The 27,977-nt window shown below is 39.0% G+C and overlaps 3 protein-coding genes across 3 annotated transcripts; all 3 read left to right on the plus strand.

Moving 5' to 3' along the window:
- Positions 1 to 357: 357 nt before the first annotated feature.
- On the plus strand, positions 358 to 1,395 carry LOC306870068 (leukotriene B4 receptor 1-like; the record flags this gene model as incomplete). The annotated part of the gene is made up of 1 exon (XM_079417111.1): positions 358 to 1,395. One exon carries the CDS (start codon positions 358 to 360, stop codon positions 1,393 to 1,395), a length of 1,038 nt encoding a protein of 345 aa, XP_079273237.1.
- An 836-nt stretch (positions 1,396 to 2,231) lies between these two features.
- Positions 2,232 to 4,105, plus strand: LOC306843339 (leukotriene B4 receptor 1-like). Its single transcript, XM_079374759.1, has one exon. The coding sequence runs from the start codon at positions 2,270 to 2,272 to the stop codon at positions 3,338 to 3,340; it is 1,071 nt and encodes a 356-aa protein (XP_079230885.1). The 5' UTR covers positions 2,232 to 2,269; the 3' UTR covers positions 3,341 to 4,105.
- Positions 4,106 to 8,873: 4,768 nt separating this feature from the next.
- LOC306873561 (epithelial splicing regulatory protein 2-like) lies at positions 8,874 to 27,215 on the plus strand. The gene is made up of 17 exons (XM_079422952.1): positions 8,874 to 9,038; positions 9,201 to 9,353; positions 9,877 to 10,005; positions 16,740 to 16,853; positions 17,212 to 17,326; positions 17,541 to 17,636; positions 17,782 to 17,836; positions 18,001 to 18,111; positions 18,393 to 18,525; positions 18,958 to 19,000; positions 19,452 to 19,753; positions 20,745 to 20,981; positions 21,092 to 21,290; positions 21,837 to 22,029; positions 22,867 to 23,050; positions 24,869 to 24,970; positions 25,954 to 27,215. The coding sequence occupies exons 2-16, from the start codon at positions 9,222 to 9,224 to the stop codon at positions 24,953 to 24,955; spliced, it is 2,130 nt and encodes a 709-aa protein (XP_079279078.1). The 5' UTR covers positions 8,874 to 9,038; positions 9,201 to 9,221; the 3' UTR covers positions 24,956 to 24,970; positions 25,954 to 27,215.
- The last annotated feature ends 762 nt before the right edge of the window (positions 27,216 to 27,977 follow it).

Below are 27,977 nucleotides of genomic sequence, written 5' to 3' on the forward strand. Positions count from 1 at the left end.
TGATTGTGAAAAACTGTTGCTGTCATGACTGATCTATTTCAGAACCAGCCGCTATCAAAATAATCTGGCTGCGGGTGTGGGCCAGATATTATTGCTGGCGGGCCAGTTTTGGCCCGTGGGCCGCTTGTTGCCGACCACTGCTATATACTGTTTACTGTTTCATTCAATTTCAGTTTCAGAAAACCAAAAGTACAGCACAATAATGAAACAATTAATTATGTAGGCATATGATTTGTCTCCACCTTTTTCTGTCACATGAATAACACAAAGTGGAAGTGTTGCTTTGTAAGCTATAAGCATAAGGAACTGAAAAGCAGTTTCAGTCAGATCTCAGACTCAGTAAAAATAGAGACAAAAATGAACATCTCCTTTCTCTATACTGACAATGATACGGTACCGGACAGCTGGTCATCTGCAGGGAACATCGCAGCCTGTGTGATCCTGGGGGTGTGTTTCCTGGTGGGCACACCTGGGAACCTGTTGGTGGTGTGGACCATCTTGAAGCATGTGAAACAGTGTTCACATACGTTGCTTCTCATCCTCCACCTGGCAGCCGCAGATCTTCTGGTGCTGATCACACTGCCGCTGTGGATCTACTCGCTGGCCCATTCCTGGGTATTTGGAGAGGCTGCCTGCAAAGTCATGGTGTACATTATCAATGCCTGCATGTACAGCAGCGTCTTCATCATCACCATCATGAGCGTGGAGCGCTTCCTAGCTATCAGATACCCCTTAGAAATGCTGTCTTGGCAAAATAGGATGCCTATGTCCAGAATACTGGCAGTGACCTGGATCCTGTCATTCATTTTGGGGATTCCAGTCATCCTAACACAGTATATCGATGAGGACGACTATGGAGAGAAACATTGCTTCTACCGGAAGTACAACTCTATGTCCTTTGAAGTCTTTTGTATGTGTTTGGAGACTCTGCTTGGCTTCGTTATTCCATTTCTCACACTTGCGATCTGCTACTGTCAGGCTGCCATACAGCTCCGAAAGGTCCGCTTTAGGACCAAGAAAACGGCCTTGCTCATTTGTGGAGTGGTCATGGCCTTCATTTTGTGTTGGTTACCTCACCACATCCTCAATGTCGTAGGGATGGTGCATTTACTAGTAGGACAATCAGATGAATGGTCTCATATCCCAAATAGTGCTGTCTTCATTTCTGGAGCTCTGGCATTTATCAGTAACTCAGTAAACCCTGTGCTGTATGCATTTGCTTCTAAAAACTTTCATGGAAGTCTGAAGAAGTCTGGGATAGTGAAGCTGTTTCAGGACTTAACACAAACACAGGAAGGCTTCTCACAGGATTCTGGACAGCAGGATGGAAAGATCCTTGAAGATCCTAATGGTGGTGAACGCGTGGGATCTCACAGATCCCTGAGTAACTGTTAGACTTATTAGAAATTTTGGTATTTTCTTAATGGTCAACTTTATTTGAATGGCATAATATTTATTCTTCTTGTTGTTTTTAACTTGTTTAAATGCCATAATATTTATGTTTGTTAATAGTCAAAATTGTTTAAATGCCACAATATTCATTTTTTTTAATCAAAATCGTTGAAATATCAAACTTTTGTAGTCAAAAATTGAAATGACATAACATTTAGATTTTTTTATCGATGATGCTTGTTTCAATGCCATAATATCTCAAACATTTGTGATCAAAGTTGTTTAAATGCCATTACATTTTAACTTTTTTTTTTTGTAAAAGTTCTTTAAATGCCATAATAATTGATTTTTTGGAATTATTAAAGTTGCTTAAATGTCATAACACTTAATACAGAGGTGAAATTTAAAAAAATAAATAAATAAATAAAAACCTAATATATCCTGCTTGAGCATGTGTAAGGCTTTAAAAAAAATTCTCTGCCCCAGTACTGTATATCTGAAGGGCCTTTAAAACATTATATATATATATATATATATATTTGTCCTGTGCTGTTAAAATAGGCCTAGTTAAAACTCCACAGTGAGGTAAACTGTCTCGCCCAAATTGTCAGAAATTCATGAGTGTAAACACAAACTGTAATTGCATCCACTTTTTATGGAAGTCTTATTTCTGAATTCACAGTTGTGATGCTCCTCCCATGCTAAAGTGCACACTTTTTGGTTGTCTTTTTCACAATCACGTCAGATGTTTTTCTTTTCTGTGCTTGAGAGTTCTGTTTTTCTCAGTTTCCACAAAAGGGAAGTGAGTTTTGCTGAGGCAGGTTTTCTAGCTCAGTGGTTAGATGTATAGCAGACTCGAGTGTACAGAGAGGGAATCATGAGCGCTATGGCTTATTTTCAGGAGAATGAGAACACCGAGCTGGGCTTGGTGGGGGCCTGTGTGATCCTGGGGGTGTGTTTCCTGGTGGGCACACCTGGGAACCTGCTGGTGGTATGGACCATCTTGAAGCATGTGAAACAGCGTTCACATACGGTGCTTCTCATCCTCCACCTGGCAGCCGCAGATCTTCTGGTGCTGGTCACTCTGCCGCTGTGGATCTACTCGCTGGCCCGTTCCTGGGTGTTTGGAGAGGCTGCCTGCAAAGCCATGGTATACATCACCAATGCCTGCATGTACAGCAGCGTCTTCATCATCACCATCATGAGCGTGGAGCGCTTCCTAGCTATCAAATACCCCTTCGCCTCAATCAGCTGGAGGAGGAGACAAGCACTGAACAAGGTACTTGTAATGATATGGATGGCCTCATTTCTACTCAGTATTCCCGTCATTGTAACTCACACTTTGGGAGAAGTTCATGGACAAAATCAATGTCTGTTCAGGGAGTATGAGACTGATGCCCAGGAGGCCGTTTTGCTCATTTTAGAGTCTCTTATAGGCTTTGTCATCCCTTTTTTCACTCTGTTGGTCTGTTATGGCTGCCTCTTCAGTCGCATAGCACAGATGAACTTCAAGTCCAAGCGTAAGTCGACGGTTCTCATCTGCAGTGTGGTGGTGATGTTCGCTCTCTGCTGGATTCCTCATCATGTGGGGAACCTTCTTTCCCTCATCTCGCTCTCTTTCAAGCATTCAAACCCCGAAATGGCAGAAAGTTTGGAGGAAGCCTGCACCACAATGACCATTATTGCAGGAGCCCTGGCGTTCATCAGTAGCTCAGTCAATCCAGTGCTTTATGTGTTTGCCGCGCGTACCTTCCGTAGCTCGCTCCGGGAAACTGGAATACAGAAGCTCTTCCAGCATCTGTCCAGTGCAGTGTCAGCTGAAGGGAATAAAGAGTTATCATTTGTGTCCAAAAGACAGAGTTCACACACCACCAACTCACAATGTCTCACGGACTCAGAAGTGCCTGTAGATGTGGCTATGGAATCATGCATCAATGCCTCAGACTGACTCTGTAAGAAGCTTTATACCCACAAACTCAATAACAATAATAACCATTACAACTGTTATTTCTCAAAAAAGAATGCTTGAAGTTTTTAATGTCATTTTGTATTTCAGAATTAGAAGTAAATTCAGAAGTAAAATATTTGCTTGTGCCTTGTTCTTTGTGTTCTGAGTATATTTACATTATCTTAAATTGCATCTGCATGTTCCACGATGAGATTATATTTGTGTTATAACTCAAATGCCTTTATAGCAAATATTTCTGTCTGTTTACAATCAAATTCCCATGGTATCTTATGTAAACAGACTGTTTTTAGTCTTACATCTTCTGCGAATTATGATTTCAGCAGCTTCCTTCTCCTTGCAACGTATGGGTTTGTGATTCTTGTAACCGAGTGAAAGAGGAAGTGGGCATGAAACGGAACAGATGTCCGTCTGGAAGAAGATTCCACTCTACACTGTAAAAAATATCAGACTTCCCCCCAACTCAAAATTTTCTAGTGACTGATTACATCTAAGTTTTTCCATTGGCCCAATTGAATTTCTGCTAACTGAATTTTATCAATTGTGGCAACAGTCTGTTAACATTGGCTCAATGAGAACTAATATGTTGAGCCAATTGGGGAAAAAGAAGTGTACCAAACCAAGTTATTGCCCCAATTAAATATTTTAAATAGTAGTAGCATGCATTTTTTGTTTTACCTAATTTAAAAATGTATATTGGTAAATGTATAGTGCAAAATCAACCTTACAGAATTGTTTATTCCCTGTTGTCCCAAAAGAAAATGAAAAAAATATTAAATGATGATACACTCAACACTGCCACATTTTAATACTTTTAATGAAATATACAACAATATTGTGAAAATACATAGAAATTTTCTGCACAGTATACCTTACAAAATCATGCATTTTAATTCTCATAAGATACACAAAGCTGATGAATTGCACCTTATACAATAATACATTCATAAACGTGCAAAAATTTCAAAAACACCATAAAATAATAATAATTTAATAAATAATATTAATAATTTATCTGAGGTTACTTCAACCAGTGTTTAGGTTAATGTCACTGAATATTACCATTCTCACAAAAGGTACTCTGAGCTCATGAAACTGCATCTTAACTATTTAAACATTAAACATCAAATACATTCACACATTAAAAATGTCAAAAACACCATCAAATTTAAGTCATGGGGAGGTTACTTCAACCTGTGTTTAGAGTAATTTCACATGAACTCTACCATTCTCACAAGAAGTACTTTGAGCTCATGAAACTGCATCTTACACTTCAAATGTTTGCCAAGAAAACTCATAAGAGGCACTTTGATGTTAAAATTCTGTCATTAATTACCCTCTTGTCGTTCCACATCAATAAGACCGTTGTTTCATCAAAGATTTTTATCAAATTTCAGCATCGTATTTCATCAAAAATATCTTAATTTGTTTTCTGAAGATGAACAAAGGTTTTACAGGTTTGGAACGACATGAGGGTAAGTAATTAATGACAGAATTTTAATTTTGGGGTAAACTGTCCCTTTAAATGCTAGTTGTACTCCAGGATGAGTGCATACAATAATCCCAAAAGTACAATAAATGTATTTACAAAGTCTCCTAAATTGTCAAGCACCAGCTCCTCTTCCAGGACAACGGAGTGCAACTGTTGCTGCTTACTATTTCAAGAATTTCCATTTTCATTACAGTTGTGTGGTTCTCCAATGGCTCTGTGCTCTTTAAAAAAATAAAATAATGTCAATATAAGTCTACATTAGAATTAGCAGCCTACATTACACCGAGCCATGTCTCATGGCAGCTCTCAGTAAAGCAACTCCTCACAAATTTAATCTAAGAGCTAATAATATTTGACACTAATATGGAATAAAAAAATTTCCAATAAAAACTACTGTTAAAAACCGTGAAATTCATAGTGGTGAGCTCAGACTTTTAGTTCAATAAATAGCAACTTTAGGTAACTGAGAGATAGGGGTGTGCGATATTGACAAAAATGATATCGAAATATTTTCTGGGATTTTATCGATAATGATAATTAGACAATATTTTGCTCAGTGTGTTATTGTGCTTGTATATTAAGGACTATCGTGGACAGCTGACTCATACATTTTTTGATATTCTTCATATTCTGTGTGGTCAGTTCACAGCAGTGATAGAAATTAATATTTTCCAATAAGTTTAAATTGATTTTTACCTTTTATGGGCATTTTTAGCTTTGTAAAACCATTTTTGGCTAAAAGTGTGTGTTTTTTTAAACTGTTTAATGCAGAACATGAATGCATTTAACTTGCAGTTACACATGCAATGTTTTGATATTTTAAACATAAAACATTGAATACTACGGTGGCCGAGAGAGGTCAATGCGCTGCAACTTCAGAAAACACATGCAAATAGAAAAAGCACCAGCGAATCAAGAAAACATCTTCATCAATTTGACAACATGCTCACAACGCAACCTAATAAAGAAGCGCACTGCAAATACTCACAGCACAACCAAATAAAGAATTGTATTTGCAACGCGTTTCTTTGTTTGGTTGTGCTGTATTTGCAGTGCGTTTCTTTATTTGGTTGTGTTGTGAGCATTTGCAGCGCATGTGTTGTCAAATTGATGACGTTGTTTTCTTAATTTGCAGGTGTTTTTTTCTGTTTGCAATGCGTTTCTTTATTTGGTTGTGTTGTGAGCATTTGTAGCGCGTGTGTTGTCAAATCAATGAAGTTGTTTTCTTAACTTGCAGGTGTTTTTTTCTATTTGCAGAGCGTTGAGCTCTCTCGACTAACGTAGAATACAGATTTTTACAATTATTAAAAAAATGAAAAGATATTTTAAATGTGAAATTTAAACCGCCAGTAAGCGGCAGCAAGTCATTGTTAATAAGTGAGTCATTGCGATTGAACCGAATCATTTAAACGGTTGATTGATTCATTCAGGAACGAAACACAGCATGTCGCTCAGAGCCGCAAAACAGTGCTGTGACTGTGTTTGGAATGATTTTTGTTGGCGAAATAGAGCAAAAACAGGCAATACTGTGTCTAAACCGCAAGTCCCTTTAATATTAACTTCTTGTTTATTGAACTGTTGTATAAAATTAATATCATATTTGCAATTCGATTTATAATCAGCCCAGAGCGCCATTTCATCATAATCAATGACTAAAGTGACAGCCATCGATTCGTGTGCAGCTACAGCACGGCCAGTTAAGGGAACCGAGGTTACTTGAGTAACCGGAGTGTTCCCTATCGAAGGGTAACTCCCGTTGCGTCGTCATTTTGACGACTGCTTATGGGGAACGCATCCAGTAACGCCGTGCTATAAGCAGAAGCAGAACTAAGCCTGCTCCACGAGCTCAGCTCAGGCACACTCAGAGTGGGTCTCATGAGCTGTTCTGACTGTTTAAATGGCTTAGAACGCTCAAAGTACACTCGCATTGCCCGGACTGGGCATAGCAAGTTAGGCCCCTGCTCACTGTCTGTTGCAGGGAGGGCTAGAAGGGAGATAACCTGGGCTCTGAACGGAGCTGTGAGCACGCGGCTGAAGAACGACCTTACAGTCGTTGGGTCCGAACTCAAGACAGGAAGCACTGACAGACAGGGCTTACAAGTCCCCCACTCGCTTGACAGATGCTAGGGCCAAAAGCAGAGCGGTTTTGAGCGTCATGACCATTAAGCCAGCAGTTTGAAGTGGCTCAAAGGGAGGGCCCTTGAGGGCCCCGAGGACTATAGATAAGTCCCAGGTCGGTACAGTCTTAGGGCGAGGAGGATTCAACCTCCGAGCGCCTCTAAGGAACTTAACAACCAACTCATTTCTGCCAATAGTCCGGTCAGCCTCGGGAGAGTGATTCGCGATGGCTGCCATATAGACCTTGAGCGTGGAAGGAGTGCGCCCCTTATCCAGCAGCTCTTGAAGAAAAATAAGCACGTGGAACACGTCACATGAAATCGAATCCTGATTACGTGCTGAACACCAGTCGCTGAAGACTGACCACTTAAGGGCATAGAGGCGCTGTGTGGATGGAGCTCTAGCCTCTAAAATGGTATTAGTGACTCTCGTTGGGAGTCGATTAGACTCCCGTCGAGCGGCAAGACATGAAGCTTCCACAGTTCTGGCTGGGGATGCCAAATCTTGCCCTGCGCTTGTGAGAGAAGATCTTTCCTCAGTGGTATTAACCACGGTGCTGTAGGAGCTGCAGTTGTTTAGTATATAATGCACAATTTTTCTTTGTGACCATTTACAAAGGTAAAAAGTGTATGATGCCCAGTGTTTTCAAATCTGATTTTCAAGGTCGTGTAGTGTATTCCAGAGTGATGACATGACATTTCTCATGTTGTGACCTGTGGGTCTATTTCTATCTCTCTTTTACACCACAAATTTCACGACTAAAAGAATCAGCTGACCATTGCTCAAGATGAAACCAGAGAGAAGGAGAGAGGTGCTTGAGTCTGGAAAAGGACATGGAATCGTCACCTAAGTTTGGCACGCAATGGAATAGTGAGAGAGCTGCAGACAAACAGCCTCTGTCTGGCTTTTTGTCCGATTTCATTACTGACACACAGGCACACAAGAGCACTGAATCGTGGAAACAAAACTCAGATCTCAGTACAGTTGTCTATAGGGTATGGAGCCCAGGACAGGCTGGGCTCCTAAATTATTTTAAGAATGAATTTAATTTAATTTCTTTTTGTGTTGTTCCAAGCTATGTCATAGTGCCATGTTTTTTTTTCTTTTGCCCAATTTAACCTTGAAACCCAAACCTGTTACCAATAATTGTATTTTTCCTTTTTCTCTCTAAAAAAGAGCTGAACAAACACTCAAAAGCATTACATTTTGAAGGGGGGAAATAATTTGGCTATATTAAGAAAAACAAAATTGGACAATTGTAAGATTAAGGTGTTCCTGGTATATAAAATATATTTAAGAATTTCTAGAAAGATTGTGGTAGCAAGGTACAATGAATACGACCCGCCTGTACACGTCACTTTAAATAACTGAAGTGTGATTGGTGCTTCAACGTGTCAGTCAAACTGCACCTTCATAACTTCATAAACAACTACATGGCCAGAATAAACTATCATACAGTATGTTTTACAATTAATATCGATAGTTTAAAACTGTTTTCTGAGATTATGTGTTTGTCTAGTGAGAGTGGCAGAAACGAATATTTGCCGTTTTTGAGATTTTATGGAAGCGCACTGGCCACATCTAAAAACAAAACTTTTATTCGAGCTTTTATTCAGGGAGCTCATATATGACGTTGTCTTAATCGTGTGTGTTTTTAAACATAGGCCTGTTTCAAAGCTTTTCAAAGTTTAGGCTATTTCTTTCAACGTAAGTGCACCCTTTTACGTAGACAAAAAAAGGTAACAACGAGTCTGCATAGGTGTGTAACAGACAGCAAAGCAGGACAAATTAATTCTGATCTTCTCTCCTACTTCCTAGCGCGTAATGAACCAATCAGAACGGGTTACAATACGCCCCGCCCTCACCTTTACAAACCAGCCAATCAACGCGCTCCCTCGGGAGATTGACTCCAAACAGGAGGCCGAGCCAAAGCCAGGTAAAAACGAGACAGCGAAAAAAGCCTTCAGGGCTTGTTATGGGGTTAGCGTGAGACGAACCAGGACTTTTTTCTGCCTTCTTTACCAGTCAAACCAGTAACTCTGGATAGAGAGCACACAAGTACTACAACAGGTAGAGTCTCGTGCCGCACTCTCTGTCGTGTCCTTCTCCTGGAGTAATCTTCTGTCCTTCCTCGTGTACTTCAATTGAATTTCCATTTCTTTTGTTTGCTTCTCTTGGAGAAAGGTGAACCCTCGTGTTACTGTTTTATTTGATCTTTGCTTTTAATTGTAGTTTTTTCCCTTGTGGTCCCTGATGGCTTCGCACAGTGATACTCTGGTGGTGTTCTTTGGGGCAACAGCTGGTGCAAATGGGGGTAAACTGGGGTCGGATGAAAGGGAATTAATTCTCTTGGTGTGGCAAATTGTGGATCTACATGAGAATAAGGTACGGACCTTTTGACCCTGTTGTAAGGTCTCTAACTTTAAACTACCCACCTAGTAATGCGCTAGTGTTAGAAACCACCTTGACAGCTGACATTCACCAACAAGGTGCGCTTTTAGAGAGCTAAACGCGCTACATTGTGATTTACATTACCAGCAACAGCTGTTTTATTTGATCTGTTTGACAGCTTGATTCGAGCATTATATATAATGTGGTCTTTTCAAGCCACGAGAGACGAAAGCGTGCCTTGTTTGGTGCGTGTCATCGCCTGTAGGTCAGTAACCCTGCCGTGTCTGCTTTGCATTCACACAAACCCATTGCCTGAGATATCATCATCATCATCATCGCTATAGTGACTCGGTGTCAAACCCGGTGAGCTGCCTAGACCGCATAGGCGCGTGGAGAACATTGAACGTTGGTAGAGTTCTGTGTTCTCGACGGCCAGGTGTGTTAAAGGGGGCGCCGATGAGAAACCCCGCTAGAGTTGCATTGTGAGGCCAGTTGAAATAGATGATGTTGTTAACAGGTAGGCGAGCTTCAGCGGACTCTAGTACAGCCGGACAGTGTGGATCTGTCGGAGCAGTGCAAGGAAGAGACCGGGCTCACGGCGGAGGAGCTGTGCAAGGCCGAGCCCCTGGAGAGCGTCCTGCATCAGGTGAGAGACCATGTTTCTTTCGTTTTAAATAATTGTATAGATAAATGAATTAAGTTACATATAAAGCAGTGACTCCCATCATTTTAGTATGTGTCAGCTTAAGGTAAGTCTTCGATATTGTCCACGTGGTTTTAGCATTTGGTTGATTTTTAGGAGGCTTGCTGTGGTGTGTAATGTGTGTGTGGTTTGGGTGTGGGAAGGAAGGCAGGCACAGACGCTCTGCTCTAGGGGAGAATGCAGGTCTAGTCTTGTTGTGGACTGTGTTGAGCAGACATCTGGAAGACGGAATGTTTACCTGCGAACGCACCTACCTGAGAACCATATATGTCAGTGAGTGATACAGACACAGAGGGATGAACAGAATAGGAGAGAGAGGGATTAAAATGAAACAGAGTGAGCCAGAGAGATGTTCCTGTTTTTCTTTTCTGCTGCCATCCAGGCTCATTTATCAAGCAAGATACATATAGTTTTGGGTGGCTCCTTAGTTTTGCAGGTTTGTTTTGCCAAAAGGCGGTTGTCGCCAAACGTGTTTCTCAAGCATGACGCAGAGAAAATTTGTTTGTACTCGGTAAACCTGTTCCCACCCCCCAGTGTTTCATAATGGACACCCTCTCATTACTGTCCAACAGAAAGGTATTTAGAGCTCAGAGTTTAAGCTTAGTTGTGGGACTAGACGTTTGTTGTACAAGTGGAAATCATTAAACAACGATTGATCTCATTTAACACATTTATTTTCTCACTTTTTTTATTGCATACCTTTGTAGCATTCAGGTGGTGGCATGTTATCTTGATTCAGTTGTAGCCTATCCCCAGGGGGCTCTGTAAATATTAACTAGTGAAATCAATTTCTCCCTGCCTAGCTTTCAGAGAGATAGACAGAAAGACAAGCACTATCAAACCATTGGTTCATTTCAGTTCAGTTTTCTTGTTGTTTTCAAAGAAATACACCCACTTCCATCAGGTGTTGTAAGAAACTAGGAGTAGGTGATATGACCAAAATTATTTCTTTAACTTTATTTCACAAATACTAACATATATTCACAATATACTTATTATTTAATATTTATTAAGAATAAGAACAAAAAGCAAATTACAAACAAAAGGATACAATATAGGAAATAAAATGAACTTTTCCAGGTACAGTACATCTGTTTAACGGTAGCAATTCAAGTAAACAAATTGAGTTATAAGATGTAAAATAAAACTGCACATTCTTCACTGTATGAATTAAATATGCACTGATTCTTATTAAATCTATAAATCCGATCATCAGCTTGAGTTCTTTTTTGCTCAGATGTCTCAACTTGAAATAGTTGTGTGTGAATCTATTTGCATACCATGATGTAGCAGAATCTTTCTCTAAACACTGTATATTGTCACCACAATATTTAACATCATACCGCCCAGCCTTATAAGGATCAGTGAGGGATTTGGGGAAGGGTTGACAGAGTCTCACACAGGACTTTGACCTGTTGTCTTAAGTGAAAGAATCATTCAAGATCAATTCCTTATACATTTGGAATTGTGACACATCTATTTTATCACTGTTGTGACTCACTGTTTTTTATAAAATCCACACCAGTGTGTCTGGGTTAGAAACGGGTATTTAGGAGGGTTTAGAGTAGCTTACCCGATCTTACTCACAGACTTGAGTCAAACCTGATCTGTTCTGTTTGTATTGAGATGCGGTATCGAAAGTGAAACACAGGAAAAAACATTTATAGCTGTCGGGACTCACCTGGTGACTCGCTTTGGCTTTGCACTTGCTTTTAGACACTTCTTAGACTCTGTGGGAATGGTGTGGTGCTAACACACCTGTGTGTGTGAGGGAGAAAAGACTTTAAACAGAATAAAATTGTTACTATGAGATCATGAGTGTGTTTGTGGGAGAAAGTGATCTTGGGTGTGTTTGAGAGACACAGGGTGTGTTAGAGAAAGTGTGTTATTCTGTGAGCTCGCTGAGAAAGCACAGCAGGCTGGCAGGAGCGTGTCAGTACCTGTGTGTGATGAGCAGAGAGATTTATTTCTCTACAGACTGTCAATGTGCAGGGAGGGTTCTGGGAAATGCCTCTATGAAAGGATGAGTGACGCATTGATCCATTCTTTCATTCAGCCTCAGAAAGACTTCCCATAAGGGAAGTGGTCATTTATAGAAATGAATTAGATGAACTTTGTGTCTCATGTTTTTACAGAATTGCATAAAGTGATTACAGAATGGATTAATCACAACCTGCTTAAACATCCTGGTAGTTCAGCTGGCACATCCTGTTTCCTTATCTAACGACACTCCCACTTTACTCCATCCTGAACAGACAGGTTGAGTTCTTCTCAAAAATAAGCATCACTATGCCCTACTAATTTTGGAGGGCAGACAGGGCATTACTGTCTTGTGTTTTAGCATTTGGTACATTTTTCACGAAGCCTTATGTCATTATCGTTCAAAACTTTGGAGTTGGTAAACCTCAAAAAAAAAAAAAAAAAAACCCACTTACACGAAAGTTGTGACACTGATCGCTAGAGTAATGACTGCTAAAAATTCAACTCTGTCATCAGTAAAATATTAAAATTTAAAGTAGTTTTTATATTATAATATTTCACAATATTCTTAAAAGAAAAAAAATCAGGGTATCAACCCTAAGCTTTTGAACAGTAATAAATGTAAGGAATAGTTTCTGCTGGTAGTTGTTTGGTGTACAAAAGCAATTTTAGATTCACAGGTTTTAAAATGAATGGTAAAAGCTTGGCACCCGGGATCTTAAGTGACCACCATAAGTGCACTTTACTAATAGCCTTAAGGAACAATCTTTCGTAGAGGGATTCTGCTGCTCACTTGCATGTAGAACAGCCCTACAGATAGAATCCCTTTCCTTCAAGAGAGCACAAATTGGAATTCGGCCTCTTTGTACACACACACACACACACACACACACAGAGCAAACATGGCTCAACAGGACACACTGATTGACTGTCATGCCAAAGATCAAATTTCTCTCACTCCCACTGACAGCTTGGCAGAGGCGAATGCGAAACTGAAACTCAGATCAAGTTTAACTGCCATGTGTATCTTATGCTAACTATGCAAATGCTTTTTCTCAATGCTGGACTGGCTATTTGACCTTGTCTTTTTACTTAAAGTTAAAATGGACCAAATTTGAAGTTTTTCCTTTTATAGCCAGTGAAATGTTATTCTTCATATCTAGCTTTTTTTTCCTGGAGTTTGATCTCCCCTCTCTAATCGTGTGTAGGCAGAGGGTGTGTCAATGTGTTTTTGCAGAATGTTTGTGTAGCAGAAATTTTGTCCTTAATTATTGCAGTTGCTAATTTGTGCAAGGTAGGGTTGTGTAGTTAAAAACAGCCATGGACGCACAATGCACAAGTGCGCACACACCAGCTCCAAACGCTAAGTGAATGCATTATTTTGTGTGTGTGTTATGAGTGTGACTGTGTACTATTTAAGCCTTCCTTGAGATCACTTAAAATGAGATGTAAAGCTCTTGATGTATACTTTTAGAATTGTCAGGTATTTACGAAAGTCTTGTTAACCCCTTAATGACTAACAGAAGCCTCATATTTGCATGAGGTATAAAGATGGACAGATTATGTGGAAAAACAGCACGTCACTCACTGTCCAAGAGCATGATGGGAACGTCTCAATGAGTTGCAGTTCTGCCTTTTAGTTGTTCTCAGTGGTTGGAGAGCTTTATACTGCTTTTTTTTTTTTCTCAAATCCTCCAAAATTCCCAGTTTGTAGATTAGTTGGGTTATGTATGTTGCACTTAATCTTTTAAACTTTTGTCAACCACTTTGTCTTGGTTACTTTTCGTTTTAATTGCTCTGGGTAAAGGCAACATTTGTTTGTGTTATCAGCGCTGGCCCAAATGATATGAAAATTAGGCCATAAAGGGGCTATCTGTTCTATTCATATTCTAGCTAGAGTCTGACAAACAGTAACCGTTCATCCCTGCTCCGTTGTAATTCACTGTAGATTGATTTAAATCGTAGAAATGTCATGTTTATCACATTCAGTCAGTAGTTAAAATTTTTCTGCCTTACACTTAATCTGTATTAAGCTTGTATTAGTTTAATTAGTGTGATTAAAAAAAAACTGTTGATGTAGGTGGTACAACCTCATGGGAGTAATTTTAGTATCAGAGAAATTGTATATCATGTTATTGAAATTGTAGCATATGGGTATATGGGGATGTAACGATTACTGGTTTGACGATAGATCATGATAAAATTCCCCACGGTTAGTATTACCGTTTCATATTTTAATTTATCATTAAAACCGTATTCGATTACCGCGATCTGAACCACTCACGATTAATAATAAATGTTTTTTTGAGCAGCAAATCAGAATATTAGAATGATTTCTGAAGGATCATGTGACTGGAGTAATGATGCTAAAAATTCAGCTTTAAAATCACAGGAATAACATGCATTTTCAAATAGAAAACAGTCATATCTAAAAGGTAAAAATATTTCAAAATGTTACTGTTTTTGCTGTATTTTAGATCAAATAAATGCAGGCTTGGTGAGCAGAAGAGAATTCAAAAAAACAAGTCAAAAATCTTAGTGTTCAAAAACTTTTGACTGCATGGTAGTGTATGTTAGCCTACAGTTTGAAGTTAAAGATATTAATATTAATAAGGATGTTTATTTGGATGTCTTCATGTGAATGTATCTGAAGGGAACCGACTGTCTTCAGAAACGTGTCGTTGGTATTTTTCTTTTTCTTAAAACATATCAGTGCCTTTGTTTTGTCTCAAGATGCACACCAGTAATGTTTTTTCTAAGGCATGTTAATAAAAATGACATTAATGTGCTAATTGAGCTATGGCCTAATCCTGGCTTTGTCTAAGTAAATGAGAGAGAAGTTAATGTGCCTTCTAAAAATCTAAACAATTAAGAACGTAATTTTTATTTGTTTTAAATTAATATAATAATTTATATGCTTGATTTATCCCTTTTAATAAAAATGGTCTGAAATTCTTGCAATTCTAGCAATAATAGCAATTCTTGGCTGAGATGCTGTTGTATAAGATTTGTGTTTCTGTGAAACCTTGTCGTTTTATGGCTTAATACTGTATGTTACCATAGACATTGTCCAACTCCGCTCATACGGTGTTCATTTTACTTGTGCAGCTCTTAAAATGGGTCATACATTTCCTTATTTTTTTTAAATTCTGCAGATACCCTGTAAATAGTGAAATAAAATTCCTTCATATTTGTTGATATTTGTGTATTGAAAACATTTTTGATTACCATTAAGACTCCTATCTTATTTTTTATATTTATTTGGGCTAGTTAAATAAATTTTCAGGCTACCAAAATCTGAAGAGTACCTGCCCGAAGGGCTACCAGGGAATTTGAAATTTTGCGAGCCTTGTAATGGTTCATTAAAGACTTCTTGTTTTCGCTAAACACAGGTGAATGTGGGAGCCCCTATAGCTGGGAGTGAGCAGGTGGTGTGTTTTTAGAGCAGGACAAACACTCTTCATTTGTTTTGTCATCTATCTCTCTGGTCACGTAAAATACTTTATCTGAAATGACTGCCACGGCCATGGCTCACTTCCTGTATTTTCACCAAACCAGTCTGACCAGCTGCTTAATCTACAAAAAAAGCATACGCACGCACACGCGCACGGAGCAGCATGTTCACATATTACAACATAATTTGGCCGTCCTCTGTGCTGCCCTTGACATTGTAATTATTATTATTTTTTTTTTTATAAAATGCATTTCAATTGTTTTTTCAATCTGTGAGATGATTAACAAGGACATATTAACAGTGTTGGGTGTAACGCATTACAAGTAATGCGAGTTACGTAATAATATTACTTTTTTCTTGTAACTAGTGAAGTAATGCATTGCTTTTTAATTTACAAGAAAATATCTTGTTACGTTTTTCCCATTTATTGACTGACAGTGCACTGTGAACATGATGTTGCTGTAGTTCTAGACTAAATGTGAATGTGCATTAATTCATCCCACTCTAAAAAAAACAGATTTAGTATTCAACAAAATGAATTAAAACAGTGAAATGCAAACTCAGAATATGACACAAACCTGCAATAATTAAATGTTAAACAACACAAATGTATCTAATCCCATTTTATTAACCAATGTGTTTGCTGCTGACCTTTGATCCAGTTCAACCATACTAATAAGAAAAAATGACTTTAGATAAACTAACAATTGTGCTTCATAGTTTTTTATTGCTGAAGAGTGTTGAACCTTCTCCTGCGTTGTTCTTTACAGACATGAATTTACTTTTCCTTCAGCCTGAGGCTTATTCATTACAGTTTTTGGTGTGAAAGGGCTTTTACATTTGCTATAATTAGAACTTCTTGTATTAAACAATCAAGCCCTGCTCATATTTAAAAAGTAATGCAAATTTTTTTTACCCGTTTTGAGGTTTGATTGTCATCTTTGATTTGTGACATTTTCTTTAATGCTGTTCTTTTGAGCTTTCTATTACATTTAAAATGGAAATCTTTTGAAACGTTAGTGTCTTTGTCACTTTTGATCAATTTTACATGTCGTTGTTGAATAGTGTTGTTGTTTTTGTTTGTTTTTTAAGAAAAATCTTACTGACCCCAAACTTCTGAATCGGCTAGATTTAAAGGGATATTAATATAATGCCTACACCTGCATCTAATGCTGGGTGTTTTTAATTGGAAATAAAGATTTTCTCCATTCCTCTTTTTCAATGTCTCCATTTCTGTCTCTAGTTTCATCAGTCGGTGTCAGCTGAACTAAAGTCTCTGGGCAGAAGCTCCTACACGCTGTGTGTGGACGGACCACTACTTATCCGACAGGTGCTGCACCCCGAGGCCTCCAAAAAGGTGACACACTCCTTCCAAAGTCCAAATACATTGTCATCCTTGAGTATTTCGATTTAATCCACCTTTAACTAAGGCTATTTAAACTGGAAAGGAAAAGCCTAGGGGTGTGTGTGTGTGTGTTCTTCTGACTTTTCTAAATTAGCTGTCAGTTTGTGGTATAATCTGTTTAGCAGCAACATGTTATAATCTTCACAGGAATGCTGTGCTGCTTCGTAGGACAATAAAGTGCTCTCAATCCGTTCTCTACCTTTTCCCCCTTATTTTGGTTTTTGATCTTCTCTGCCCTTCCCTTAGGCTCCTCCTAGACATATTTTCTAGTGTGCATCTCCCTCATTTGTCTCTGTGTGTTTTGTTGTAGAATCTAGTCCTGCCAGAATGCTTCTACACGTTTGTGGACTTGAAGAAAGAGTTTCACAAATGCTGCCCAAACGCAGGCCCTGTCAAAGATCTCACTCTGACCTCCATGCTGGACTGTATCCTGCACATGCTTTTGGTTTTACTGTGCAATGTGTGTTTCCCCTCCTCTATTTTAGGACTCATCATCCACCTGTTTTATTTTCCTTGTTTATAATCACTTTTTTATTTGCATTTACTGGTTCATGTGTTCGGCATTTTCAGCTGTTTTGGTAGAAATATGTGCATTCATGTGTGCATATGTCCTGTGTGAGTCCTTGACATTGTTGTCAGATGTGTGTATTCCAGTGGCAGTGGAGCAGGAGGCCGGACTGAGGGAGGTGAAAAACATGGTTCTGCTAATTCTGCATCTCCTGGTTGAGCCTTACAGTGAGTCACTGATAGTGGATTGATCCGTGTAGTTTATATACAGATTAAAAAACCTTACAAATTTAGCTTTTGATGTGCACAACCGATCATGTGATCTCATAATAACTAAACTTTTTTTTTTTTTTTTTTTTTTTCTCTTTTATAGATCACAAATTCTCCACTTTTGAGACTATAAACTACAAGTTTGAATCTGGAGCATGGTATGTACTCAGTCATATGTTGTAGTCTGATTTTTGTTTGTTGCAAACACCTGTGGGGTTTCCCATTATAAGACTGTGGTCTTTACCATGGACAAAGCCCATAAGAATGCTGCTAAGCATGAGTGACTGCTATCTGTGTGTCTGCATGTGTGCATGCCTTCCAGCAGTAAGACGGAAACTGTGGATAGTGAGACGGTCATCAGAGCTCGTGGGTTGCCATGGCAGTCGTCTGATCAGGACATCGCTCGCTTCTTCAAGGGCCTTAACATTGCCAAGTGAGATTACAGCTCAGCGTAACACTGAAAGGCACACTCACAATGACATGGTGCATGCACTCAGAAAAGACCCTTAAGTACACATTAACAGTGTAATGCAAAACTCAGTAAGACCTTGAAGGCAAATCCAGCCAAATGTCAAATCGGGACTTTCACTTGTGGAAAAGTAGTTTTATGTGGAGTGGCCAAGCTGATTTATCATAACGAGTTCATTTTAAAGGTTGCATACTAAATGTGTTGTACCTTTGTTTGATTTATGTGTGTGTGTGTCTTTATATCAGAGGTGGCGTTGCACTGTGTTTAAATGCTCAGGGCCGGAGGAACGGAGAAGCTCTGGTGCGCTTCATAAACTCTGAGCACAGAGACATGGCACTGGATCGACATAAACACCACATGGGCAACAGATACATTGAAGTGAGTTCACCTCCTCAAGGCATCCAAACCATGCTTTATTTTACTCTGTTCATCTCAAAAATGCATTATGCAAAAATACTCCCTTTTAATCTGAGACAGTTCTGATTCTTATATGCAAATATTAAATGTATACTTGGCTTGTGAGAAACTACATATTGTCATAACCCACTAGTATTTGAGTTGTCTGATGGATTTAGAGACACCACTTTTTGGAGAGTTTACTTAGACAGTCTAACAGCATGCTAAAGCACAGCTTACTAAAGAAGCAGCATCTCTGAATTTATTCCCTTTATTGTCATTAAAAATGTAATCAACTTAAGTAATTAACAAATCGAACTGACCCATTCCTAATTTACACAATGTGAATAATACAGTTTCGATCAAAGGCATGTGGCCCACTCTTGTGACAGCTCTGTATTTATTTTGTTTCAGGTATATAAAGCGACTGGGGAGGAATTTCTAAAGATTGCAGGAGGTGAGACATTTACATGAAGTCTTCATTTGTAATATGAGCAGACACTTTGTTTGTAGATTAAATTTCCATCTGCTATTGCCAGGTGTGTATGTGTCCGTCCTTCACCCCCCCCCCCCCCCCCCTCCCCCCTCTCTGGGAATGAAAGACTCTTTTTGAGTCTCTTCCCCTTGCTGACTCACGCAGGGCAGGTAGAGGGGGAAACTCTATTCCCCTTCCCTCCTGCCCCTAGCTCTGGCCAGGCCACAGAGAAAGAGAGCCGTTCCCTCAGGGAGGAAGATGGGTCAGCAGCCTCTGAAAAGCCTCACACACAGCAGGTGTAAAAGAACAGCGGCCTGCCGAGATATAATTTCAGTGCGTGTGGATGTGTCTGTTGAACTGTTTCACAGCAGAGTCTTTCTGACATTGTTACCACCCATCAATTTTAAATGTAAAATTCCTCCTCTTTTGACAGGAACGTCCAATGAGGTAGCTCAGTTTCTTTCTAAGGAAAATCAAGTGATAATCCGAATGCGTGGGCTTCCGTTCACCGCTAGTCCTCAGGATGTTCTGGGCTTCCTGGGCCCGGACAGCCCAGTGACTGATGGGATGGAGGGGCTTCTGTTTGTCAAGTACCCAGATGGACGTCCCACAGGCGACGCGTTTGTTCTCTTTGCCTGTGAGGAATATGCCCAGAATGCCCTGAAGAAGCACAAACAGATCCTGGGCAAGAGATACATTGAGCTGTTCCGCAGTACTGCAGCTGAGGTCCAACAGGTACAGATGATTTATATTTAACCCTCAGAGACCCAAGTACTGGTAGTTATGATGTTGTTTTTTTTTTTTTTTTTTTTTTTTCACCCTTTTGCTTTTCTTCAGGAAGCCGTTAGTTATAAAAGCCATGTTGTTTTGCATCTAGGAATATGGCAAAATTGCAAAACAGCCAGTGAGGATGCAGTCATGAAATGTTATATAACCAGTTAACTTAAAAACTCTAAATATTCATATCAAAGCATATTTTAACTATAATGTATTAATTTGATTAGCACTTGATGTACTGTTTTATATGCATTGTTATATCAATGAGACAATGACAAAAGCTCAGAAAATAGTTGAAAAACAAATATATTTTTTTTGTTCCATTCCTTGATAATCAGGGTCCATTGTGTAAGATTTTGGGAACACTTTAGATTAGGGAACACATTCACTATTAACAATTTTTTTTTTCTCAAACTCCTAATTTGCTGCTTATTAATAGTTAGTAAGGTAGTTATGTTTAGGTATGGGGTGGATTAAGGGATCTAATAATATGGTCATGCAGAATAAGGCATTAATAAGTACTAATAAACAACCAATGTGCTAGTAATAGGCATGCTAATAAGCAACTAGTTAATTGTGAGAATTGAAAATAAAGTATTACAGAGATTGTTGTTGTTGTTTTTTACTCCAATGCCCAGTGTTGCATTTTTGCTTAGAAAAATGGCATTTAAAGCTTTTCCCAACATTAGACACTAGAAAAAACTTAGATGTCAAATACTTGCTTGGTAAAAATAGATATGAGCAACGAAACCCGTATGAGACATAGTATGTCGCTTGGTGAAAATAAAGTTTTATTTAATTGCTTTTCACAAATGTTGCAATTCTACTATTTTGGGTCTCTGTGGGTTAATCAGAGCAAAAAAAGCTTGGTGTACTTTTGTATGACCAGCATCTTTTTTTTTTTTTTTTTTTATTGCCATCTTGTTGATCTTTTGTATCTTCAAACTAGGTTTTGAATCGCTACATGTCCACTCCCTTGATCTCCACACTTCCTCCTCCTCCGGGTCCGATGTTATCTGTGCCTGTGTTAGCTACGCAACCCTTCATCACCACCGGCAGCATGCGAGACTGCATCAGGCTGAGAGGTCTGCCGTACACCGCCGCCATCGAGGACATCCTGGAGTTTATGGGAGAACACACCATTGATATCAAACCACATGGAGTGCACATGGTTCTTAACCAACAGGTGAGAGAGGAACTTCATGAAACTAGAAACATCAGGGTCTTTCTAGAATAACCTTTGGCCCACCTTTTATTTATTTTAATTTTTTTGTCTTATTCGGTTTATCTTTGTAGGGTCGACCCTCTGGTGATGCCTTCATTCAGATGAAGTCAGCTGACCGTGCGTTTATGGTGGCTCAGAAGTGCCACAAGAAGATGATGAAGGATCGTTACGTGGAAGTGTTCCAGTGCTCCACTGAGGAAATGAGCTTTGTGCTAATGGGGGGAACGCTTAACCGCAGCGGCCTCTCGCCGCCTCCTTGCAAACTGCCCTGTAAGAGACTGTCTTGTACTTTATGGAGCTTTTTTAAATGCCAAATGCTTGTTGGAAACCACATAAGATGAACTGCGCTGTTAATTTGGGTTCGTATTAAGCATGAGCCAGTAGCTGTAATCTATTCCTGTTCGAGAGATGCTGATCCGTGTGCAGAGTTCCAGTCTGCACTCTTCTGCTCCTATCGGCTGGTCCGTTTGAGATTAGATTTCCGCTTATCTACAAGAAAGCAGTGTGATCACCTCTGTCACAGACCTAAAAGTGCAACATTTTGGCATTTTAGAAAGAGCAAGCCTGTAGCGGCACTAAAGGAAAGCCTGTTTACTCTGTGATTTGATCTGGTTGTTTGACCTTGACTTGAGAATGGGCCGTATGTGCTCGCCTCGTACTACATCAGAGAAGACGGTAGTTGTCCCTGTGCCAGTTAAGCTAAGTGTACATGACATTCACACACTCCTGCAAGGTCAGCTGTGTGTGTGAGAGAGAGAGATTTGGCATGCCCACATGGTTTCTTTTTTATAAAGCACTTTGCCATGTCTTTCTCAGGTCTCTCTCCACCAACATATGCTGCATTTCCTGCAAATCCAGCTATGCTTCCCACTGAGGCAGCGTTGTATCAGCCCCCCCTGCTGGCCACTCCAAGAACTCCACAGGCCCCAACACATAACCCTGCACATACTTTAGCCTACTACTCTCCACAGCTTTATATGAACATGAGCTACACCACCTACTACCCCAGGTACAATGAGAAGACAAATCTGTGGAGAGAATTTACCTTGGTCTAAATTTACCTAATTTTTACATTCCACCTGGTTGAATGGTTTTGTTGTCTGTGTCACATAGTGGAGGTAAAATTTGCTGTGCAATTTAGTAAACGTTAGCATATTTATCATTACCATTTAAAAAATGATAAACACCAATGTTCAGTATAGAAGTGTATTAGCAGTAGTAGTAATAATAATCACAATCACGATAAGAATAATTTCAGCAAGTAATATGCACTAAAAATTCAATCTATTTCAAATAAATACTGTTATTTTGAACTTTGTTCATCAAATAATCCTGTGGAAAATATCACAATTTCCACAAAAATATTGATAGTTTGATAAATGTTTGAGCACCAAATCAGAATATTAGAATGATTTCATGCGACACTGAAGACTGGTGTAATGGCTGCTGAAAATTCAGCTTTGCCATCACATGAATAAAATGCTTTTTAAAATATTAAAATGGCAAACATTTATTTAAAATTGTAGTAATATATTTTACAATATTATAATAGTTTTTCCTTTTTTTTTTTTTTTAAATCAATTCAATGCTCCGGCCACCAGTTCAATCCTTGGTGACCATGATAGATCTTTCAAAAACATTTTTAGATTTACAAATCCCAAACTTTTGAATGGTTGTTTACTTCGTAAATCTAATTGAAACGTGGTCAATCAGCTTGCTTCAAATGTAGCTCCTCCATTCAGAATGTATAATGTAAGTTATAATATAATTTGTTAATACATCTATTTTCTATTATTGAAAACTTTTTCCCCCTCTCAAACTCATCTTGTCTCTCTCTGTTGACTAGTCCACCAGTCTCTCCCTCCACGGTGAGTTATTTTGCGGCCCCGCCGGGTTCAGTAGCAGCAGCTGTGGCTGCCCAGTCGGCCCCTGCCATGCTCCCCCCTCAGCCCGGGGCACTGGTGCGAATGCAGGGTCTTCCGTACAACGCCGGGGTCAAAGACATCCTCAGCTTCTTTCAGGGATATCAGGTGACTCCTCACTTCACTGCTCACTCACTCACTTATTCAGGTTCTCAAGTTCAAAAACAAGTGAAAAAAGTAGGGTTTCCTAAGCAGTGCACCTCTCACCTGAGACTTTATCAGGACCCTGGTTCTATTGGATAAAAAGCACACATCTTAAAGTTTCTATGTAGTGTTTTATGCTGAATCACTGTGTACGTTTTGTCCTCTCATTAGCTGACAGCCGATTAGGCGGAGACGTCAGAGGATGGTATGACACCAGCACTCAGAGGAGGAGGAAAGAGGGTTGAGTTAGATGGAAATGAGTGATGCTTTGTTGTGGGCACGGGTCTGTGTGTGCTTTCTCTCACAGTATATAAATACACAGTCATGGAGATTTCCTAGATATTCTAGTTTATTCTCTGTTGTGTGGTGGGCTTGGTAAAACTGTTCAGCATGCAGCGTCCCTGCCCTCTCCTCTAAGGCGTGTGACACTCTGAGCTGTACGTCTAACACTGTTCACATAGTGTAGCACAGTGGCGCGTGTGTGAAATGCCGAGTTCAGGCTTGATTTCTGGCTGAACCGATGAAATGGATCTGAGCCCAGTCCACCCTCCAAGTGTGCTTTTAACCTCTGATACAAAATGCACACTACAGGCCTCTGTGTGCGGGAAGGGTTTCTTTTTTGGCCAGTGGTCTTGACCCCCTCTTTCTTTCTATATCTATAGTGCATTCATGCTTGAACATCTTATGTGCATACAATGCATACTTTTGATCTCTGTTGTGCAGTGTATTGGGGTGGTGTGTTTTAAATGAATGTTTGTACTGGTTATGATAAGGCACTGTGCTTCAGATCTGTTTGAAGAGGCTTTTAAATGAACTACAAGACTTGATGAAATTATCTTAATATTTTAGTTTGCTCAATACTCTTTCCTTCATTTACATTTAATTTTTTTTAATTTTCAAACATAGTGTGAATGTGATCTGACAATATTTTAATTAAATTATGATTTTTATTTTTGTTTTTGAAGTTTTTGGTGCTTAATTATTGTGGAAACCATGATATGCCAAATTTTGAATGTTCGTAAGATTGATTGCTTTAAAGTTCTGAAAAGATTTAAATAAATGCTGTTCTTTTGAACCTTCTATTCATCAAAAAACTCCTGGAAAAAAAGTAGCATGGCCTCGACAAAAATATTAAGCAGCAAGAACCATTTCAACATTAAAAGGATTACTTACAAAAACATAAAAAAACAACAACCTCGTAATGAATTCAGACTTTTGACTGGTAGTGTATAGCACACACAGTTGGTACAAGTTATTCTCACCAAGGCTGCATTTATTTGATAAAAAAACTAATATTGTACAATAGTTAGATTTTATAATAACCGTTTTCTATTTTAAAATGTAATTTATTGCTTTGATGGCACAGCTGAAGGTTCAGCATCATTACTCCAGTCTCCAGTGTCACATAATCCTTCAGAAATCATTCTAATATGCTGATTTGCTGCTCAGAAACATTACTTATCAATGTGAAAAACCGTTGTGCTAGTTAATATTTTTCCAGGATTCTTTAATAAATAGAAAGTTCAAAAGAACACTATAAATGTATTTATGGTCACTTTTGGCCAATTAAATGCATCCTCTCTGAAAGTATTAATTTCTTCAACATTAAAATTTTACATCCACTTTATAAAAAAAAAAAAAGCACCTCTTTTTACAGCCCTAGTAGAAATGTATACTGCTGTAGCGTCACCTGTACATGTATGGACGTGGTTTAGAGAAGTGCTGATTGTTATGAGTGTAACGTGAGGCCAGTGGCACTGACTGTGGCTCATTGTGCTGTAGTACGCTCCTGAAGACTACAGCAGCTTGGTCGGAGTGAGTGATCCGGGCCGGAGTCTCATTCAGCCTAAAGAGTGGCTTTGTCTGTAGGGGCAGCCTCTCCAGGTAAGCTCCCATGATGCCCCTGTGACCTGAACCCATCGCATGTGCATGGACTAATACTCTTAACTCGGGGGTCACCAAGTTCGGTCCTGGAGGGCCGGTGTCCTGCAGAGTTTAGCTCAAACCCTAATCAAACACACCTGAAGCAGCTAATCAAGGTCTTACTAGGTATACTTAACTTCCAGGCAGGTGTGTTGAGGCAAGTTGGGGCTAAATTCTGCAGGACATCGGCCTTCTAGGATCAAGTCTGATGACCCCTGCTCTAACTGCTCCCCTCACTTCCACTGCTCTGGGGTGACCTCCAATCAGAAGTGGAGTCCCATAATTCTCTCTTCTGTTTTTGCATCTGTGTAAATCATCACTGTCTGCTTGTTGCATAATTAATCCCAGTATGCTTTATTGATTCAAGTGCTGCTGTTTTTAGAAGCTTTCAGTTGTAATACTGCTCTTTCTCTCCAGTCTGACTAATTGGTTTGGGCTTTGAATGTCTTGTTCTGGTAGCATCATTGTTCTTAACTTACTGCAAGTCTCCTGCCTTTATAAGGGTCTCCTAATAATATACTCTCAATCATTTTCAGCTGATTTGATTAATCCAAACTCAAATCCTGTTTCTCTCCATAGCAATTAATTTCAGTGTGATGCATGAGAAGGGGTGCATACATGCCAGTGGTGAATGTTATGTGCCAGTGGAATTTATTTATTTTTTTATTGTAAATTTTTATTTTATTGTATTTCATTTTACATGCCAGTGGTGAATGTATTTACTTTACACTGGAATATATAAAAAAAAAACATTGCTTTTTCAAATGCTTTTTCTTTCTTTTTACTAATACTTTAGTGGTTTGGTTTAATTTATACTTTTAAATTGTATTTAAATGTTGTTTAATTAATTGTTTTTAATTAAATGTTAGTTTCTCTCTCTATATATATATATACATATACACACACATTCATTAAAAAAACCTTGCTTTTTCTTTTTGGTGTAGATCCAGGCGGACTCTGTGCTCATGCTGTATAACTGGAGTGGTCAGCGTAGTGGGGAGGCACTGGTGACCTTCCCCAGTGAGAAAACAGCCAGACGGGCTGTAGCTGAATTCTCCAATATTCCCCTCTCCGGCCACCCCATCCGCCTGGTCTGCTGCGAGTAACCACACCCAGACTGCTACACCCCCGAGGGAGGACCGCACTTCACCTATCTTACCCCTTTCGCCCTCATTACCTGTCTTTTGACTATCCAGACAGTTGTCCTATTGTTCTTGACACAAAGTAGGACGGGACCTAACACAGAAGCACTGTATATATGTCGATATACACACATTTAACCATCTCCGTAGCACTGCCTCACTGTTTGTGTGAGAGAGAGAGAGAAATTGAGATCAGTGGCATGCATGCTAAACTCTTCCTGTGGCTTTTTATGTAAAGATCTCTTCTGTTCTTTTTCAAGACTTAAAGTAAACTTATTGCAAGCCATCAGGTTATGGAACCAGAGATCTTCCTGCTGTTATAAACACAGCTGGGCAGTCTAGTTAGGCTGCAGTCCTTGCCTTGCACTAGGGAACCAAAGTGCTATGCAATACTTATTTACCGTTCTGGATAAAGGAATGTTTTGAAATACAGTGTGATTGTAAGAAGCCAAAATATGCTTTAAGACTGTTATGTTGCACATAGGAGTAAAATGGCCATAATAGTTTTTTTCCCACCTCTACACTGTTTGGACTTACAGCCTTCAGACTCATTCCTTATTTAAGAGATCAGACCAAGTATGTACTCCATAGACTTGCATGAACTGATTTTTAGTTTAATCCATTTGAAAAGTGAATTTTTTTTTTTTTTTTTTAAAGTAAAAGAGGAGTTGTGTGATCTACATTCATTAATGCTCGTTCTTTAGATGAATTGCGTCAATAGAGGTGTGTATTCTGTTGCCCCCAGTCTGACCCTGTGAGAATGTGCAGACTGAACTGTGCCGATGGCTTACCTTGTTTCGGACTTTATAATGTTTTGGAAATGCGGCCTACGTCAGTTCATTTCTACTGCTACCAGGCTGCTTGAATCATGAGCTTCATTTTTTTTTTTTTTCTTTCCCATGACTACATTACCTGGAGTGCAATACAAGGCTGAACAAAATGTCACACCTCTGTAGTGAAAAAGGGGGCCTTTTCCCCCTAAAATGTATGAAATGTTTGTATATGTGTGTATAAAATGTGATTCTTAGATGCAACAAATAAATTGATATTGCTCTGACATCATGTCAACGTGGACATGAGCTTTTTTGGGCCAGTTTTGTGTTCTGGAAGTTTAGAGCAGTGGACCTTCTTGACTCCAAGGTAACCCGTTGTCCACAATTTTGTGTGACTTTTCCTGTTTTTCATAATTTACTGGATAAAGAACTATTTTTTTTTTTTTTTTTACACTTCATAATTTCTGCTCATTAAAAATGCCTGTGGATTTTAGTTTGCAGGTTTTACAGTGTTAGAAATTACACAAAATTAGACTAAACTACACAATATATCCAGGTTTTCTGGGATGTTTAAAAAGGTGTGTTTGGGTTATTTTAATGTTATTTGGTTTTAAATATGCATCTAGAGGCTCCCTATTTGGCTGAGAAGCACTGATTTAGAGAAATCAATTTATTCAACCTCCAATAAATGATGGGGAATTTTCTCGCTAGCGCTCGTCCTCGCTCTCAATTCAATTCAAATGAGCTTTATTAGCATGACTGTAATGTTGCCAAAGCACTAAATATATTATACAAACATACAGATAAATAAAATCTAGGGGAAACACATATTATACATGTAAGTAAAAAACAAACAAGAAATTGCAAGAATGAATACAGAGAGCATAAATGGAAAGGAGGGATCAGCCTTTTCCCCCTCATTTGGCAGGTGTATACACTTTTCCTTTTCTCCCAAAATATAACAGTTTGTCTAAGTTGCTCACATGCTTAAATTGAGGTGAAACTAGAGCTTTTTTGGGTGAAATGGGCATCTCTAATGTTTTTATATTTGCT

Source organism: Barbus barbus (genome assembly GCF_936440315.1).
Source record: "Barbus barbus genome assembly, chromosome: 1".
Classification (NCBI taxonomy): domain Eukaryota; kingdom Metazoa; phylum Chordata; class Actinopteri; order Cypriniformes; family Cyprinidae; genus Barbus; species Barbus barbus.

Excerpts from the sequence above, each read along its gene's own strand:
- LOC306843339 (XM_079374759.1), top strand. The coding sequence starts at position 2,270 with ATGAGCGCTATGGCTTATTTTCAGGAGAATGAGAACACCGAGCTGGGC.
- LOC306873561 (XM_079422952.1), top strand. The coding sequence starts at position 9,222 with ATGGCTTCGCACAGTGATACTCTGGTGGTGTTCTTTGGGGCAACAGCT. Across the intron at positions 9,354-9,876 it reads TGGATCTACATGAGAATAAG|GTAGGCGAGCTTCAGCGGAC; the intron begins GTACGGACCTTT and ends TGTTGTTAACAG. Across the intron at positions 22,030-22,866 it reads TACACCACCTACTACCCCAG|TCCACCAGTCTCTCCCTCCA; the intron begins GTACAATGAGAA and ends TCTGTTGACTAG.